Source organism: Orbicella franksi, chromosome 15, assembly GCF_964199315.1.
Source record: "Orbicella franksi chromosome 15, jaOrbFran1.1, whole genome shotgun sequence".
Taxonomy (NCBI): domain Eukaryota; kingdom Metazoa; phylum Cnidaria; class Anthozoa; order Scleractinia; family Merulinidae; genus Orbicella; species Orbicella franksi.
Genome location: NC_138159.1, coordinates 8,425,981 through 8,445,382, shown reverse-complemented (window position 1 = coordinate 8,445,382; position 19,402 = coordinate 8,425,981). Strand labels below are relative to the sequence as shown.

The window sequence follows — 19,402 nt, the reverse complement described above, 5'->3', positions numbered from 1 at the left end:
TTCTGTGTCGACATCGTCGTCAATATCAACATCATCAAGCGTGTCCACTTCATCAAGGTAATGTGTTTGCTTGGCTTAAACTATGATATCAAAGCAAGATCTAGTACACTGGTATTTTCATCACGTTCTAATGTAGTTCTTGTAGTAAGTTGCAAAACTAGATTACTAAAATGGCGTACTATTTTGATTAAGCTACAGAACTGCTTATTAAATAATACCTTTGGCTTTGCACAATTCTCAAAGAAGGAGCAGTCCATGTCACATGATAACCCTTGTAGATTTCCCAAGCCGTCTTAATTTTTTACCGGTATAGGTATTAAAGAGTCGATAGATTTTATAATTATTGATTCTTACTTCTAATTGAATATGTCATAGTTGGCATTAATAACCAATTTTCTTTTCTTTTAGTGTGTCCACATCAAGTTCTGTGTCGACGTCATCGTCAATATCAACATCATCAAGTGTGTCCACTTCATCAAGGTAATGAGTGATTATTATTTAAATTTAGATTAACTCGTTATCTGAACTAACACAAGCAAAATTGTAGTTTTTTGAAGGTTACTCGCTTATTTTTTTGATATTTTCAATTGTTGGTTAAAGCCTAAATGCAATTCAGATATAACCTTTTTCAACAGTGTGTCTACTTCAAGTTCTATCTCAACATCATCGTCACTTTCAACATCGTCCTCGATATCGACTTCATCGAGTGTGTCAACTTCATCAAGGTAAGTGTTTAAAACTTTTTTTAAGGTAATAGCCATCGTATTTTTAAAATGTTTCCTGTCGTTTTTTGAGGTTGAAAACGTGTATTAAGTACAACATATTCCGTGGCTAACTTCATTAAGTTTAAACAAAGGAAACGCCAGTTTAGTAAAACGGTGAAAAAATAACGACATTTTTAGATTTTGAAAACCTGTCTGACGTAAATAACTGTTAGGATAAAGCTAGCTACTCACGAATATTGCATATAACATAAAACAGCGTTAGCTCTATTCAGATACGTCCTTCAATTTATTTGAAAGCACGAAATTCTTTTGGGATCAGGAATCAGGTTAAGAGGGTCCTGGCAAAAGGTTCCAGATGAAAGGTTTTCAAAACATAATTTCGACATATGCTAACTTTACCCAAAATTATTTCAATCACGGCATTTTGACCACGTTTAAAATTACCTTTAAACTGAGGAAAACCTGAAAATGTTAGTTTACTAAGATAGAAAAATACCAAAGAGATAATAATAAATCATAAAGGGACAGTTAAGGATGGTTAAGGATGTAGAAGATTAACACGGATTACAAACGACAAACTTGATAAATTTAAGCTAAACTTTCCAAAATGGGCAAACTGTGGCATAGCTCCTATAAATGTATGGAAACAGAAAGATAAAACCCTTCACAAGAGGAAACGTATTACAAAAAGAGGAAAGATAAATTATGTTTTTCTGTATTTAACTTGATTTCTTCCAAATATACCGAATATCCATGCTTCAGATATCCAGTTTGAAACCCCCTTGTAAACAAAAACTCGTCAACTGACCATTCCGGCTTTTCAAAAGAAATAGCTTTTAAACAGTATGTTCTATGAAAATAAGCATTCTTGTTCCCTTTCAGTATCTCCACTTCAAGTTCCGTGTCTTCTTCATCCAGCGTGTCAACTTCATCAAGGTAACTAATCACTTGATTTGTAGAGACGCTTAGTTGTAACCGAACCCAAATTCACGTAAACAATGCGCTAAAGAACGCGTGTCTTTTTTTTTTTTTTAAACACGGGCGTGTTAGCTTGACCCGCTGAATGTATTTCTCGTAACCTGAGTCGGACGCCAACGGCTCCTGGTTCTATTAATCGACCGCTTCTCAGCCGTGTTTTACCGCTGGTTAGATAATAGGCATATTTCCATTTTTGATAGCTGCCCAGCTTGCTGCAGGGTCTCGTTCATAGGCTCTCTGTTCCGATATCCGCTTGGTGCTAATTTCCCTCTCTTGTATTGCCTCTTTCGCAGAGAACCTGTCGTATCTTTTCTTAAGGGATATAGCTTTTATTTTAAGATCAAGCTTACGATATTTTTACTAATTTTACAAAGTATGCGACTAATGAATGTTGCCTGTTTTGAAAACTGAAAGAGGAGATAGCTTTCTAGGTAAAGCTTTCGATCTGTTGTAAAGGTAATCGCTTGTTTCGCTTTTAGCATATCCACGTCAAGTTCTGTTTCAACATCATCGAGTGTCTCAACCTCTTCAACGTAATTAAGAATTGCTTTGTTTCAAAAACCGTTTGTGTCATTGATCGACATTGCCCAGTTTTAGTTTTTTTTATGTTGGGTGAACTTGCTAAAACCACTATCATTTGTGCACAGCTAACAATTGATGTTCTTTGTTTTAGCTTGTCGACTTCGTCAAGTGCATCAACCACGTCAAGGTAATGAAAAGCATGGTTGATTAAGTAACGTAACGTTGCATTGCTTTAAAGTAGTACATAGTCTTTCAATTTCGTTTTGTACTGTCATTTATTTACTGAAATGTCGAATTTTGGCTTTCATTATGGTTGGGAGTCGGAGTTTTAAGGTCCACGAAGAAGTCTTAAAAACATCCGACAGTTTTTATTTTAATTCGACGTTGCAAGACGTTTTATATTTGTGCTGTTATTGAAAATTAGTGCGAGTCAGTTTTTGTAATACTGATGATTTTAACTTCACCGATTAATATATATATTTTTTTGGCTTAGTGCCTCTTCATATTCAACAGCCACCACGTCACTTTCCACTTCATCAAGGTAAGTTTTGAAGAAACACATCTTTTTTAAACCGTATTGTAACCGATCATAATTCCAGTGGGTTAGACATTAGCGAAGCGATGTAGGATTAGCATCTACAGACCTCTCGTATCACAGTTGTTATTTCGAGCTTTTTAAGTCTTGTACTTCAGCAGAGGTTTAATGCTCAATTTTGATCCTAAAAGGCAGTTAAGCCTTCCTTGTGGCCACCGCGTTGATACAGCCATCTCGTTATTACGGCTACTTTATTTTGGCCCGAACAAAAGCTCAGCCAGTCATTTTCTAATTTAAAGAACCCATTTACTATTGCCACCCCGTTAATACGGCCAGATTTTTGTGCCCCATTAGTGACCGGATTAACGGGGTTCCGTAGCTGTTCCATTGTCATAATTCCCTTTTTATTGTTTAAAGGTCGGCACACACGAGAGGTTAGTCCTTGCGACTAGTCCCTGCAAATAGTCCCCTGAAGAGTTTACACGAAGGGACTGGTCGCAGGGACTTGTCCCACGAACAGTTCACACGAAGTGTTTTGAGGAACAAGTCGCAGGGACTTGTCCCAAAAATTCAAACTACCAAACTTTCGTCCTTGCGACTAGATTTTAAGTAAAAGTGGCTAGTTAACACGATGGGACTGACCCGACCATAAAGTGTATGCGAAAGACTTCTCCCGCGTCAATTGACGAGCATCTCACGCATGCGTGCAACAACATTTTTTGACGTTAGGACTGACTAGTTATTTTGTTGTTGTCGTTTGTTTTTGTTTTGTTTTGTTTTGTTTTGTTTTTTAAATGATGGTCCTTTATTTGCCTCCGATATCGGAATTTTTCGAAAATCTTCGGATTATGCACGAATAGAAAATCCCCTAAAAAAGGTTTTTTCATTGCCGTAGTATGATCTCACATATTGAGCTAGACCCTTGAACAGTCATTTTTCATTTCCGCACCCAGACGTTCAGGTCAAACGTTTGGCTCACGTAGAACCTTCAAGACATTTATGGTCAATAACTAACTTTTGTTCTTGTTTGTTTTCTAGTCTCACCACAAGCTATAGTACTTCAATTAGTACTACTATTACTCCTACATCCGCCTCGTCGTCGACGCCAGTATCAAGCAGTAAGTTGTTTTAAACCTTTCAGAAAAGTTCTTTGAAATTTAGTTCTTAGATGAGCTCCTGGATTAAGTTCTAGCATGTACTTATAGGTCTCAAGAGAAGACATATCAGGACATCGTAGGTTACTAGAAATTGAGCACCGGACTAAAGGAAATAAGATATATTTACTGTACAACAAAATGTTCAACACTCCAACACATCAAGCGTCTTTCAATACCCTCCCCACCCCCTTCTGCCCCTTTTGGCCTGCGATATAGGGGCTCTCTCGTCCTGGGTTCAAAGTGTTTTCCGCTGAACGATATGAATGCAATCGCAGGGTGGCGCCTGCACTCACTTCGCATAACGGCTTTCTATAACGAACGTTTCGACTCTTTCGAACCTCTGCGGAAGACAGGGATATAGGGGACAGATATTAAAAAACCTAGTCTGAAATAAGGCACCGATCTTTGAGCGCTGTTACATTTCTTTTCCTAATGCTGCGCAATTTATTTCATTGTGGTATGTTTTCAAGTAAACTTCAGATAAAATGCTAACGTTATTCTGGACTCTTTTACAGGCTCGGTTTGTCCGATTTGCAAATACACAAACACATTGAACGAGACTGAGTACTACCACGTGAGTCGAGATTGAAACTTTGATTCTCTTTACTTAATACCGTACATTTATTACAGTGGCAGTTGTGAGAATCTTGTTATGCACGAAAGAATGTTTTTCCATATACCGCAAAGTTTTGCTTATAAGCCCTGGGCTTATAAAATTTTGTAAGGGGTTTTGGATGGGCTTGTCAACAGAGGAACTTATATCTGGGGGGGGGGGGGGGGGGAGGTTATAAGTGGAATTTTAAGAAAAAAATTGTTTCGAAGTGAGCCACAGCAGTGTTAATGGCAATGCGTTGTTCATAGAATGGTTTTTAATTTAGCCTTAAAACATCATAATAAATCAATTTCATTCCATTTTTTACTAGAGCAGGGCTTATATCCGAGGGGCTTACAATCAGAAGCATTATTTTGTTTACAAATAGATGAGCCTGTAACCAGGCCGGTTTATAAGCGGGGAGGGGGAGGGGGCTTATAAGCGGCAGTCTACGGTATAGGATAATGCAAGGTGATTCAATGATTTTCATTCAAACTTTTCATCTTTTAGGAGGGTGATGTTTGGAAGGACGGGCCATGTATTACAGCTTATTGTAAAGTGGTTTATAATGACTGCTTCAACAACAATAAAACCGCTCAAATAGAGAAGGAAAAGATAGTCTGCTCTGAATGTCCACCGGTAAGCATATCTGCCACTCCACTATGTATTGCTGATTTACAGACAAATTCTTACAACCGGTACACTGGAAAAAAAATTCCTGGGAATCTTCGTGGAATAGTAAGCGGGATGCCAGTGCGAAGGCCTTTCTGGGTTTAAAATTTGGATTTTAGGATTTTGGGAGGTGGGATGCGAATTTTGTCGTGACTTGTTTGGGTGAAAGGTCAAGAAAGACTTAAAACCCAGGGGAACTCCCATGTAAAAAGGACGGGGGTGCTCGTCGGAAATTTGAAAAGAACTCCTAAGAGGTACCGAGATCCTGTTTTGTGGGCGTGGCTTGGAACTTTTTTCGCCACGAAGAGGTACCAATTCTAAAACAACACATTATCTCCTGTCATATTATTTCGGCTCAATACGCTAAAAGGTACTGCAAAAAGGCCCCGCTGAGGACCTTTTGAGGCTGAGCACCCTAAGAAGTACGAAAACCGGTTTTTTAACCCCTGAAAGGTACGAAGAGCACCCCCGTCCTTTTTATATTTCCCCCGGGCTTAAAAGTCGATACTAATGTTAAGCTGTAAAAACATAAATTGCCTTCTGTGTTCAAGTTGCATTTAGCAGATCCTCGAGTCCCAACAACAACAGCACTTCATTTATCTAACCGTCATAACAACCCGAATATAATTAACCATTAATTAATCATGACCCTTGAAAACGTTAATTATGAACTGGTATCGCAAAAAAAGGGGGAGTTTTAATCTCGCAAATTTTCCCAGCTGTGACATAAAAGTATAACAAGCGCGTATATTTTCCTCCAAGGGATTTATTCGACCTCCTCCACAACCGGACGTCTGCTGCCCAATGTGTGGTATGTAATTTTCATGTGCTTCTATTAATTAAAGGAGCGGTTTCACGTCTCTGCGCATGTGCAAGCTGTAACATTCACCCATTCTATTCCATTGTTTACGAAGCGATCAACAACAAGCTGATGATTTTTGCAGAAATGTTTCTTTGATAGTTTCGCGTCAGTCGCGAAAACGCTACAATAAAGGCGATTGGAATTCTCTTTGTATTTTTTTATTCCAAGATGGTGGATGATGCACTACTCAATTCCCTTGTTTATGAACCAATCGGATACGAGAAGATCACTCGTCCGTGAAAACATAGGAACACAATAGCTAATAGAGGGGACTGGTTATGAAGCCCGGCAAACATCAAAGGAGCAAACAAAGATGCCAAGATTTTTGTTGGAAGGTCCTCGACCGTGCACAATCTTTTGTTTTGCGCTCATACACTATGCATGAATTACGTAACCAACACGTTTCTATTGGTTAGTTCCTCAGTACGGAGTAAACAACTATTGTGTTTTGTGCACGGTCAAGGCCAAAAAAGCGAACAAAAACATACAACAAAGACCTTTGTCGGGTTTCATAACCATTCCCCTCTATTAACTATGGGAACACATAGGAACACCTTCCTTTATTTGGTTTAAAATATTGCACGAAAAAGCGAAATTATTCACATCTGAGAAGGGACGAAGGAAACGTTTTAATCAATCAATCTTTTTTTAAGACACGAAATCTTATCATAAAAATCGTCATCCTAGGAGTGGCGTTGAAAATTGCAAAGAATAAATTAACTATGTGAACAGGAATGCATTAACTAACATTACTTTACATTACGTAAACTAACGAACTAATTAACTACCCTTTAATAAAAACCTGTGTAATAAAACTTTATCTAATTTATAGTGCACTAGGAATAATCTTTCCCATTCAGTGAGGTTTTAAACAGTTTTCAACTGGGCAGGTGTCTGATTTTCGAGGGAATCTTGTTCCACAGAACAGATTTTCTGTAATGCAGGCTACCTTTTGCATATTCCGTTCTTGGTCTGGGGACATAGCAATTTATCTCAGATCTCGTAGCAACGTAGTCTGCAATAGGTCCAGTTCTTCTTGCCCAAAGATAACTCTGTCATCGCCTTTATGATTCAATGCAGTGTACCGTATACGACGTATGTTCAGACAACACCACTACTTTGTTTTTTAGAGCCAATAGAATCAGAGATAGCGAAGCCACCAAAAGAAGGAGAGGTCTGCAAGCTGCACACAAACGACGCACCGGAGTTTGTGAAGACTGGGGACAAATGCATTTCGAAACACAAGTACAGAGTCACCTCCTGCCGTGGCAATTGCGATTCCAGGTCGGTTGCTGTGACTGGTGAAAGCCTGTATGATGCCGATTGCACATGCTGTCAACCCGCTGTCTATCAGACAATAGACATTCCTGTGGTCTGCGAAGGCGAAGAAAGAATTGCCAAGTTCACTAACATCACTATGTGCAAATGCGAGAAGTTCGAATGCCAGGCAGGTCCGTCACATGACAAACAGGTCCAAATTAACGGAGAGGGTATTGTCGTGGATAACTCCATGAAGAAAAAGCGGCGTCGGCGTGCACTTTCGCGCTTGTTTGCGCTTCCTCCGTAGAGGATTAAAAAAAGAGAGAGAGGTGTACAAGTATATGGATAGTTTAGAAAAGAAATTATAAGTCTTGGACGGGAAAGAAGAATATATTATTACAGAAATATACCTGGAACATGACTTCGGGAATGGGGGAAAGTTTACGATATTGAGTGTAAACAGTAAAAGGGATTGCACGAATTGAAATAAACTTTATTGAAGGGGACTAAAATGTTGTTATTTATTGTGTCTTGCAGTCGGTAAGCCCTTGCTGGGAAAGTAATATATCAAACAGGCACTAGAGATCGTGTCTTATGACATTTTTAAACGCCGTTGAGAGAGACGATATGATCCGAACACTCACGATTATGATTTGTTTTGTTTGTTGTTGTTGTTGTTGTTTATTTCTTTGTTTTTTTAACGAGTTTAAGAATATTCAATCAATAAATAATAATTGGTCCCTGTGGTAGAAAACTACGATCATAATGACAGTCTTGAAATACGCTTGCCTCGTCTTAAATCTTTGTGCTCTAGCTTTAAAACAACGAGAAGATTTGGAAGCGAGTGTAAGTGCTCTCGTTGCTGTGACAGTAATGCTGCTGGCCAAAATGAAACTTTTTGCCCTGAATAACAGTCAAATATGAAATAACCATTGAAAAGACTTCCTTGTCACTTGACTATAGATCACTCCGTCATGGATCCGCTAAGATCTTCCATCAGGCAGTCATAAGTAATATATCAAACACGAAAGACCGTGTTTCATCACATTTCCAAACATCCAGAAGAGAGTTGAAAATACGACGCGCAACGGAGTATTTCAAACGAACTTCGAGGTGCTCGGAAATGTGGTCAAACATGGGTTTGATATATCTTCTCAATCTGAATCGAAACTAACGATAAGGAGAAAACGAAGAAATAAAATCATTAAAATCAATGCTAATCAGATATCTAAATACTGTCAAGAAAACAGGAGCGCAAAAGTACAAGTCATCTCTAGTTAGTAATTTCCATGGATGCCAAGAAAAGAATCCACCGCAAAAAATCATTGATCTGCCTTACCGACCAAACCTCCTGCCGTCTGTCCTCTCTGAAGGAATTTCAAAAAGACATAACTTAAGCAAGGTCTTTCATTTTATCATTGCATATTTTCCAAAGCAAGAAAAGGCTGTCAATAAAAACTACATTTCATTTGCTTATAGGTAGCGTTAAATTTGCTACCTAATTCAAGAAGTCCCTCTGTAACCCAGTGGTTACATTTCCGAGCTTTGGTTTGGAAGGGCATGCCGTTCAGCCCCCCGCAGCGAGACTGCTTTTTTCATCTTCTTATCATTTCCATCCAAGTTAGGGATGAAAAGACCTTTTAAGAAAGTACAATAAATTTGGCTGACCGTAAAATATACTCAAGTTATTATGTCTTTTTTTTATTTAAGCTCTCATTATTAGCTTGTATCCAATATGAGAAGACCTGCATAAGAACAGATCTTAAGCTTGATAGAAATTTCACTATTTTTGGTTGGGAAAGATTAAACACGGGATTTCAAAAATACTCTGTAACTTAATCAATGTTTTTTTTTTTTCATTGCATATTTTCCAAAGCAAGATAAGGCTGTTAATAAAAACTGCGTTTGATTTGCTTATAGGTATCGTTTAATTTGCTACCCAATTCAAGGAGTCCCTCTGTAGCCCAGTGGTTACATTTCCGAGTTTCGGTTCGGAAGGGCATGGCGTTCAGCCCCCGCAGCGGGACTCCTTTTTTCATATTTGTGTTAGCCTCAATTTTGTTTTCCGTACAATCTTCTTTTTTTGTTTCAACCAAGTTAGGGATAAAAAGACCTTCTAAGAAAGGACTACAGACCTAGCTGACCGTAAAATATATGCAACTTATTTTGCCTTTTTTTAATTTAAGCTTCCTTTATTAGCTTGTATCTAATAGGCGAGGACCTGGAAAAGAACGGATCTTGATTGAAATGTTATCTTTTCTTGCTTGGGAAAAATTTAAAAAGGGATTTCAAAAAGACTCTACAACATAAGCAAGGTCTTTCATTTATTTTATTGCATATTTTCCAAAAAAGACTGTAAAAAAAGTTTGAATATTTGAAAAACGACCTTTTGTGTTTATCAGCGTATAAGCGGGTTAACGTGGGCTTAATATAAACAAAGGGAATGCAAATTTGTAGCAGGAGAAAGCGTGCAAAGAGTTTTGTCGTTAAAAATTCCTGACGTGTGTGTTAGCTGATTGGTCTAATCTTGTTTTGCATATTTATGATGACTATTGCTGACCTGAGGCGCCTGTTTGTCATTTTGATATGTTTGCCGTCGGAGTAAGATGTGTAGCGCTCCCTTCTTTGCTAGACGCGAATTCTTACTTTGAAGAAGAAATGGTCTCGACGTTTGGGGAAGTGAAGACGGTTGACACCCATTTCTGCCAACGGTTAGCATCAATTTCTTTGCATTCTGCCTTTTGTAAGTAAAATTTCAACCAAAAATTTCGACTCCAAGTCCTACCACGTGCGCTTACCGGACTTTGCTTACATTTCGTGTTGAACTTAACAACGCACCATAAGAAGCTAGTTCAGGAACCATACGAGACGCTAGGTTCTTAGCGGTTTTTTCGATGAAATTTTGACCTTGTACATGAAATTGGCGTTTCTTTGCGAAACTTTGTCTTGTACTTGACAACGAGCACTCTTGTTTAAAAAATATTCAGTGAATTCTTTAACTCCTCATTAAGTCGTTGTTTCACACCTGGGTTTGTTCCTTATGCAATTTTTTTATATTTTATTTTTAGGGTTGCCAACAAGACCGTGAGGAAATCAAAAGGATTCAAGCAGGGAGGATGAAGACAAAGTTGAGAATAGATTTCGAAAATTCGGTTGAATTGGAATCTCTCCGATAAGAAATGACAGTCTTGAAACTAGACAGGATACTGTCGAGTTCAAAACTTTGTAGTTCAGTGAAAATCGTTTTTTTTTTTTCTCGACTGAAATATTTGCATTCGAGTCGGAAATTCGGGCGCGGCAAAAAAATAAAATGAAATCGGCAGTGATTGTTAATTTAGAACGAAGCGCGCGAAGTCAAAACATAGAATGCAAATTACTGGAACCCCGAGAGAGTCAGACAACATAAGCGTACTCTGAGAGAAATAGGAGGAAACTGAACCCCAAATTTTCGTTTCAAAAATTGTTTTAGGAACACTTGCTCACGCGCTTGAAAAAAGCTTCAAATCTTTCACCATTCCATTTTGTTTGTCTAAGTTTGTTTGAGTTATGAAGTCACCCGCGCGCTTCGCTATTCTGCCATTTTTGACGGAGAGGTTTTAACTGCTTTCCAGTTATCATTTAGTGCACGTTTTCAATTGGTGGGGAGTTCCATTCTTTGCTCGAGCGATCAACTTGATTGAACTATGTTTTATCGGTCGGCATTTGCATGCTTTACTACGTGCACTTTGTCAAGTCGAGTATGGTTTGATTCTCTTTTTGAAAATTCCAAATTCGTGTATAATCGCTCAACTCTCCAAGTTTGAAAACCTGTTACTAGGCGATAACATTTGTAGAGTATTTTAAGGTGGTGCTGCATGTGAAAACCAAACCATGATAGTAACTATTGGTTACGTGATCATGTCAATCATAACAAATTCTGTTTTGATATAAAATTGGACAAACGGTACAACGCTGAACATTTAATTTGTCGTGTTCTCCTAAATCGCATTTCAGCACTAAATTCACCTGAAGGTCTAGTTTCAATTTATGATGTGAATTGTCTATTGAAGGAAAATGCCGTTGCTAAAAAACAATAATGACTGGTCGTGGACAATTGCTTCAGTTTAGCCATCAAACTTTATGTTCTCGGACAATCATTTCTTCTTTTCAAATCTCAGGATTTTCAGAGACGAAATTAAAGAAGTTTCTTGATTGATTCTTCGAAAAACGTTCGGTTGATATTTTGTGTTTTGTTTTTTTGGAAGGGAAAGAAGAGCAAAAAAGTCAACCAGAAACCAAATATATCATCTTGTTTAACTTCCAGCGAGGCTGTAATGAATTATGTCTGGTATCAAGCAACTCTTTCCATTGTCGCTTTTCAAAAATGTAAGTCTAATTGTCTGATTTTTCGAATTGTTTTGGCTTTCATTTGTATTATCCGATATATTGAGTCAGTTTAGAAATGTAGCATCAATTGTCTGAATATTCTAAAATGTTAAAACTACTATTTGCACTGATAAACATTTTTACCGAAAATGCTCGCGAATAGATCTGTTGTTTACAAAAATATGTGGTCCCAATTGTTTGATTGTTCTAAAATGGTATTGCTTTCGTCTGCACCCGACAGACAGACAGAATTCACCATTACATCTCTGATTTTCAGAACTTAGCTCAACTGTCCAATTCTTTGAAAATTTTATCGCTTTCATTTTTTCTAACTCACTTCGCATTTCTTATGAAAGAACGTAGCTCCATTTGTCCGCTTCTTCTAAAATATTTTTGTTATCGTTTGCTACTATACAGACAAACTTTTTCCAAAGATGTTATTCCAGTTGTCTGATTCTTTTAAAATGTTGCTTATTTCAGGCCAATAGTTTTGCTAAAAGTGTTTTACAGAAGCCATATGATATATAGTGGTACAATTTGAAGCTTGATAACCAGATATTAATCTTTATCACCTCGCTGGAAGTAATTTCTAGTAGATAACGAAGCAAGCCATGAACAGTTTTTCTTAATTGGCCTTTAATTTGTCGGGTTTTGCTTTTTCATCTAGGCTGGAGGTGACGGAAGTTCTAAAATTATTGAAACGTGATTTATTATGATTTGGTGGGAGTTATCGGGTTCATGGCTTGCCTTTGCTATCTTCTTGAAATATATTGGATGATGATATCATGTTAAATAGTTAAGCTGTGAATTACGGGCAGCTAGAAATCTATTTCCAGAAATGAGACGAGCCAGTTAAAATATCTACTACTGCAACGTTTCTGCACAAAATTGAGATGATGGCTACATTTTAGAATCGCTATAGCCAAGAGAGTTTATGTAGTTAGGGCTCAAGTCACCCGGCTATATAAACTTTCTATATAATATTTCGATTTAGAAATGTTTTCACCCTCTCCAAGTTTAGATTGTTCTTCTCATTTTTGTAAATAGGTTTCTAGCTGGTCGTCGTTTTACGGCTGACTATTTAACAAGATATCATCGTGAAATATACCATCTTGAACACAAAAAATATTCACTGAATTCAAAAGCGTTGTTTTTTTTCGTTAGTTTGTGTTCAAGATAGTATATGTTTACACTTTTTTGGCGGGACAAATTCAAGGGGGCAACACAGCGGTCAAACGTCTGCGCATGTGCGAGCAATGGAGCGACTAAAAGGCGGTCAAAATATTTTCATGACATTGTTCTTTTCGTGGGTCATCGGCATCCTATAAATGACATTTTCCCCGTTATTTATATATTTGCTTATGTTTTAGCCTGTACAACGAGAGCTAACAGAAATAAGAGTTAAAAATTGTGCTACCTTCTGCTTGTTGCAGTTATTTCTTTTCCGCGGTATGTATTTTCCGTGCTCCTTGAATTTTTTGTCCGCCTACACTTTGCATTTAGTGCACCAGTTTTTTCCAGGTTTGTAGTTTAGAAAAGATTTTCCCACTTGGTCAAAGACCTGGTACAGGCGGTTTGGGATCGGTATTTTGGCCAGCTATGCCCCCATGACGATGGACACGAACATCGTTTGTCGTTTCGATTCATCTCGTTCCTGTGCTTCAGACAAATCCTGGATCCAGATGGAATCCCCACAGTCCTTGCCAAAATTTTTCCAGCTCGTCTGAGCGAGGCCGAATCACTGCAATTGTCTTTTTCTTCTTCCATTTTTCCTTCTTTTACACACCGTTTGTCGTCCGTTTCCGGCGTCATGCATCGTATCATTAATAAAAACGAATAAAAATATACTACGCCGTCGGTTCGTAGCATGACACGGGTTTTCAAGACTTACAAACTTTTTTGGTAAAGCTCAAAACAAAATGGTAAATCAGCAGAATACCGGTAACTCAATAAACTTTGTGTCTGAAAAATCTTAAGTTTTCCTTTTACCAACTTTCTTTTCCTTTTACAGATTTCTATGAACTTTTCAATTTTTTTTCGTAAATTTTGCGTGACACCGGTTATTTCCCATGTTTTCCTTTAGATTTTTGCGCGGGAAATTGGAGCGTGGCTGCCAAAAAATGTACCCATTTGTGCATGCCCGGCGTTTGACCGCTGTGTTTAAGGGGGTACCCCCTTAAAATTTTTGTCAAAAATGTTGTCAGGGGAAACGCTGTGCAAATTTTTTCAAATTTTCCCGCCAAAAGTCTTAGTATATGTAAGGCAAATTTTTTGATGACACCTTTGTAATTAATTTAATTGAATTTTACTTAATTAGTTATGTTTTGTATTAGAACAATTAAAGAAAATAAATGAATTGAAAGGAAAAGCTTGTTGTTTATTCTTTATTGAAATATTTACTTAGTTAATGAAGATTGCAAGAGAAATTCACCCTTCATTAGAGTAATGCACTTATTGACAATGAATAAAAATATAAATTAAACTTAAGGATGAAAAATAATTGAAATGTCATCCTTGAAAATTTTTAAAAAATTGGCGCATGCGTAGTTTGGGCGCCGTATTTTTTTGGCGGGAAATTTTTTTTTAAACGAAATACATGAATTAAAAGACAATTTAAAAAAAAGTTCCGCATGCGTATTTTAAGTGTCTGTATTTTTTCTAAGTTTTTTGGCGGGAAAATTAAAATTTTCAACATAGGTTACCTTGATGAGCATCTAGAGACAAGCATTCGCTGAATTCCAAAATAAAGCTTTTACACGATACGTATCAACAAAAATTTAATAACATCTTTGAAAATTTTGCAATTCTAGTTAAAAAAGGAAAACACTTGAAAACAGCTATACAAAACGCTGTTTTGAGCAATGTTTAGGTAAACTACAACAATATCGTCAAAAAAAACAACGCACTGTATAGCTGCAATAAACAAGATGGCAAAATAAACTTGATTTGTCAAAACTTTGTAGCGAAATTGAAGCGTTATTCCAAAGAATTCGCACAATTTCGGCTGCGGTTTCTTTATGAAGAAACAACCTCCGCAATTATGCAAGGTCTTCTGAAAAACGCTTCAAAATCACGACAAATTTTAGATAAATCAATCAATTTTACCAACTTGTTTAATACAGCTATACAATGCGTGATTACCCTGACAAGAAAAATTCTACCACACAAATGCCTTAAACGTTCGCAAGGTTTAAAATTCAAAACTAAAGTTCGTAAACAGGTCGCTCGAAACTCCGCACGGCATCAAAATGTTTACAATCGATCGTGACGAGCCACGTACGAAATATTTCTCGTTTCTCTTAAGATCAATTTTTAGTACTTAATTTTCATTACCTTAATATTTCCTCCGCGAAAATAGAAGGCAGTCGGGTAGTTATGCAAAAGTATTACAAGCTTTCCTTCCTTCTTATAAATGACTGCGAGAGTTCGAAACCAATTATTGGTTCCGCAATATTTTGACAAATTCATTTCCGTTCTAAGATTTTTCATTGGAAAACTGGCAATAACAAATCTGGCTCTTATTAAAAACTCGATAAAAACTCGATAATAGTCCCGCGAGTGAAGTTCTACGTTTCAAAAATATAAATCCACGGAGTCATTTTACAGAAACGAGTCAAGCCTATTGAAATTACGTGAACATTTTGAAACCAAAATCCTAGTGAAAAGCAATACTCGAGGCTCGTCTCTCAACAAACAAGACAATTAGAATTCAGCAACGAATTTTTTAAGCCTTGCACAAAATGGCCTAGTTAAACTTTTTGATGAAACAATTAAACTCAATGAAACTGAAACGATGAAATGTGTTTTCAGTAGTTGAAAAATCTACATGTCAATTTGCATGGCTCTAGACCATCGTCTTCTCTTCAACTATTTCTTCGTTTTTGTTGTTTAATTCAAGAGAAAAAAATTGTCACCTAGCCGAGCCTAATATTCTTGAATAAATTTTCAGATATTAGCATATTTTCGGCTCGAATTAAATCTAACAATCTGTCTTGCTTTACTCCATCGTCTAGTATTCTCTTTAGTGTCTTCTCGTCATTATGTTTCGTCCATATATTCAGTGCATTGCTTTCAATTTGTTTCCAACACCATAGAGCATTGCTTCCATTCTTCTCATTGTCACAAATCCTGAAAGAAACAAACAGATTTGATTTACTGAACTTGCTCAAGAAAATGTCGCCGGAGCTTCAGCTTTCAGCACAAAGCGTACGTATTCGTATCGATGAAAGTAAATATATATAAAACGTCTTCAAAACCACTTTAAAAAACACTTATAAACACTCTTGTTCTTTGGCCATTTCAGTTTAACAAGAAATAAAATGCAAACAGCGGCAACAAACATAACACATGAACTACGCATGGTTTGGAACAACAATCTAAAATTTTCTTGATGCGAAACGTCAAGAAAATTTTAGATTGTTGTTCCAAACCATGCGTAGTTCATGTGTTATGTTTGTTGCCGCTGTTTGCATTTTATTTCTTGTTAAAAAGCACTTAAATGTTCAGTTTTTCAGCTTCCGATTCATTTCTATGTAGATTATGTTAAACTTGATCAAGATCTGATTTCTCCTTACGAAATCAACAAATGTCAAGCAAAAAGGTGGTGGGAATAAAGAAGTTAATCAACTAGGGAAATTGTCTAGATGTAATGACCCAAATTCCCACAACTAGCATAGAAAGAAATGCGTAATAACCAGTAGGGAGAGTTAAAATTTTGAGCTTTGAAGTGAAAATTAAAGAGTCATGTTACCTGAAGTCATTATGTCATGGTATCATGCAACGTTCCATTACAATCGACGTCTCCTTTTCATCGTCATCTGAAAATGGATCAAAAAGAATATTTAGGCAACCATTTACAGCCATTTCCCGTATTTTGTTAGCATGTAGGTTTATAACCCGTCTTGTTTCACAAACAACACAAATTGGCCTTATGCTCTCTGATACATTGTGAGAAACAAAATTTCTAAGCTTTTCTGAAAAACTTTCGCGTAGGGCAAACTGCACAATGTTAAATTGACAACCCAAAAAAAATCATAGGATTAAGCTAATTTCGAACTGCTACGGGAAACGATGAAATATAGTCAAATTTTAAAAGGTGTAGGAGAGTTTGGGACAAAACAGAAACAACGGCTCTCACGTTAAAACATACAAGATATACATGTAACTTCTGAAGAATTGGGCAGAATTCAGGTAGTAAATTAAATATGATCAGCTCTACTTTGTGATTTATCGGCTGCAATAAATTCATTTTACAACCTACAACATTACGTTTGACCACAGTTTTTACCTTGAGAAGGATTCAAAAGCCATTTGCTGCGTGACATCTTGGCTTCTCCAAAGCACGTGCTCTCAGAGTTTACTTGAAGTAAAGTTCCTGTGACAGGTTTTTGTGTTCCGTCACAGCTCCAAGCGTAAAGACCATCTTAAACTAAAGCTCGGTACTTCTTCGAAGCAATAAGCAAAGCCAAAGGTCGATTTCTACAAGTTTAAGTTTCAACATGGACGGTTAACCTAGGGACGAAATGAACGCGAGAAGAAAATTCATCACAGGCATAATTTGCAATTATAATTTCGTAAAGTTTGCAAACACGCGCCAAGTGGAATGCGCTTACCTAATTGGCTCGTCTTCTTATGTTTCTTATTGTAAATGAGCGCGGTAATTATTCAAACCGTCCTCTTAGAAATGATATTTGGTTTTGGACTGTGAAAATTTTTTTCAAAAGATTACAAAATTAACTAGGATTTCTTTTGGCTAATATTAATCCTCTTTAAAGCACACGGAAAGGGTGGCTGCTAGCTTTGAAAGATTTTTTGAGGGTGGGGAGAGTACGGCTCGAGAAAGAAAAGGCTTCTAGAGGGAAAGAAGCACTTGCTTTGATTCCTAAATCAGCCAGCGAGTCTGAAAATAAACAGAACATCATGTCTGATACGAATTTGAAAAAAAATTGAAAATTTAAGAGGGGAAGTGATGAAACTAAAACATCACCACCTCCCCCATTCTGTATTACGCGACAGTCAGATCACATCGCGTCGTGTCAGGTCACATCGGGTCCAGTCGGCTTGGTTCGGTACGGATCGGGTCGGATCCATGCCGGTCCGAACATGATCAGCCTGACTTAAATATTCATATTGATATTTTGCTTATTAAATGGGATAACAGTACCTGATAAGCCAGGGATAAGCCACAATCTTTAGAGTTTGTTTTTAAAAAGTTGAAATGGGGTTTTCCAACTTTCCTTCATAAATTCTATTTTTCCGTCAGGATAAAAATTGTCTGACTTTTCCGTGTTCTCGAGAAAAAAAGAATACCCTGACTTTTCATGACCTACATGTAGGGTTGGTTGATGCATTTGAGCTGACAATCTAAGCGTTTCTTAATTTTTTAAAAAATCTTTTTTTTTTCTTTTCTTTTGTAGGATCAATGCAATGAGTGAAATCACTTGCCTGGACTAACGGCACACTAGAATTCATTGAAAAACCTCAACACTGAAGCTTGGACAGCCAATAATCCAGACGTCAACGATTGGCACCGACAATCAACTCGTTCCCAGCCCCGAGGTGTGCTTCGCGCTCGACCAGAATAGAACGTCTAGGGAATGTGCTGAAGATGGGATAAAGTTTGACTCCTTGGCTTTTTCCCAAAATTTATTTTCATACTTTTCCCAGGTCTGGAATAGCTGAAAAATTGTCCCATCTTTATATACTTGTTATGAATCCTGCTAGTACATGAGAAACTTTTTGAATGATATCAAATACACTTAGAATGAGACAGACTGGGTAAGAAAATATGAAGCAGCAATTTACAGATATTTGCGTTGAGGAAAAGAGCTTTGAATTTAAAGGAAAGAATTGGCATGGCGAGCAAGAAAAAATCTGATTCAGGCAGGCTAGCAGCAGTCAGAGGGTAAGGAGTAAAAATTTCTGGGAGGCACCCACAGGAATGGATAGGCATGGTGGGGTGTCTCACAAACTAAGATTAAGACCTAAGACCTCAGGTCTTACATCTTAGTATTTGAGACACCTGGACATGGTGGGTTCAAATTACTAAACTCCACATTGAACAGCTTGGGTTTGGATACTGGCCGGGTTGTTGTGGCTTTTTATTCACATTGTGGGTCTCTCTACATTTGCTCCTGGGGGTATAACTGGGTAGTACTTGAAGAAGTGTTAGGAGGTGGGGCTGGGGGTGGGTGGGTTTAAGCTGTGACACTTGTATTCTTTCCAAGACGAATACCTAGCAGTACTATTAGTCCTTTGTATCACAACTGGCGAAAACTAATGCACCTGACAACCCCTGATTTGTAGGATATGAGCCAAACCTTGTTCAAAGTTTGCTTTAGTGGCTGCCTAGCCCAAGGAAATAGCCATATCTCTTCACATGTGTTTCTCCATCTCCCTCAATTATTGGATTCAATGCAAAAATGAAAACTGACAAATGAGCAACAACCAAGCACAGGGGGCAGTCACATCAAATCAAAGTATGAATGACAGGTAAACCTGTTGAGTGGTGGTCATTTTAAATTTGTATACGCAGTTATCTGGTGCGAGGTCTGGAAGCGAGAAATGTTTCATAACTGCTCGGAACAATTCCTGGTGCATGATCATGTGCCTGAGAATATCCAAATACTGTTTGCCATCTCAGGCCCGTTAATTTTTTCCACCCCAGACCTTTATCAGAGCACTGCATATTTAAAATTCCAAATGGCTGTCATGAACTAAAAAGATGTATTGTCT

General features: G+C 37.4%; 1 protein-coding gene and 1 long non-coding RNA gene across 2 annotated transcripts in view; one reads left to right on the top strand and one right to left on the bottom strand.

Moving 5' to 3' along the window:
* Positions 1-8,863, top strand: part of LOC145469193 (uncharacterized) — a 47,102-nt gene extending 38,239 nt beyond the window's left edge. The window contains exons 11-19 of the mRNA XM_081452889.1: positions 636-725; positions 1,608-1,661; positions 2,377-2,412; positions 2,719-2,766; positions 3,799-3,878; positions 4,433-4,491; positions 5,020-5,148; positions 5,944-5,992; positions 7,174-8,863. Coding sequence (XP_081309015.1) covers positions 636-725; positions 1,608-1,661; positions 2,377-2,412; positions 2,719-2,766; positions 3,799-3,878; positions 4,433-4,491; positions 5,020-5,148; positions 5,944-5,992; positions 7,174-7,610 — 982 coding nt within the window. The 3' untranslated portion in view covers positions 7,611-8,863. The remainder of the gene's footprint in view (positions 1-635; positions 726-1,607; positions 1,662-2,376; positions 2,413-2,718; positions 2,767-3,798; positions 3,879-4,432; positions 4,492-5,019; positions 5,149-5,943; positions 5,993-7,173) is intronic.
* A 5,569-nt stretch (positions 8,864-14,432) lies between these two features.
* On the bottom strand, positions 14,433-17,191 carry LOC145470179 (uncharacterized). Its single transcript, XR_014042447.1, has 3 exons — positions 16,956-17,191; positions 16,419-16,485; positions 14,433-15,796 (listed from the first exon to the last, which is right to left on the bottom strand). It is a non-coding gene; the product is annotated as an uncharacterized LOC145470179 (long non-coding RNA).
* Between the last annotated feature and the right edge of the window lie 2,211 nt (positions 17,192-19,402).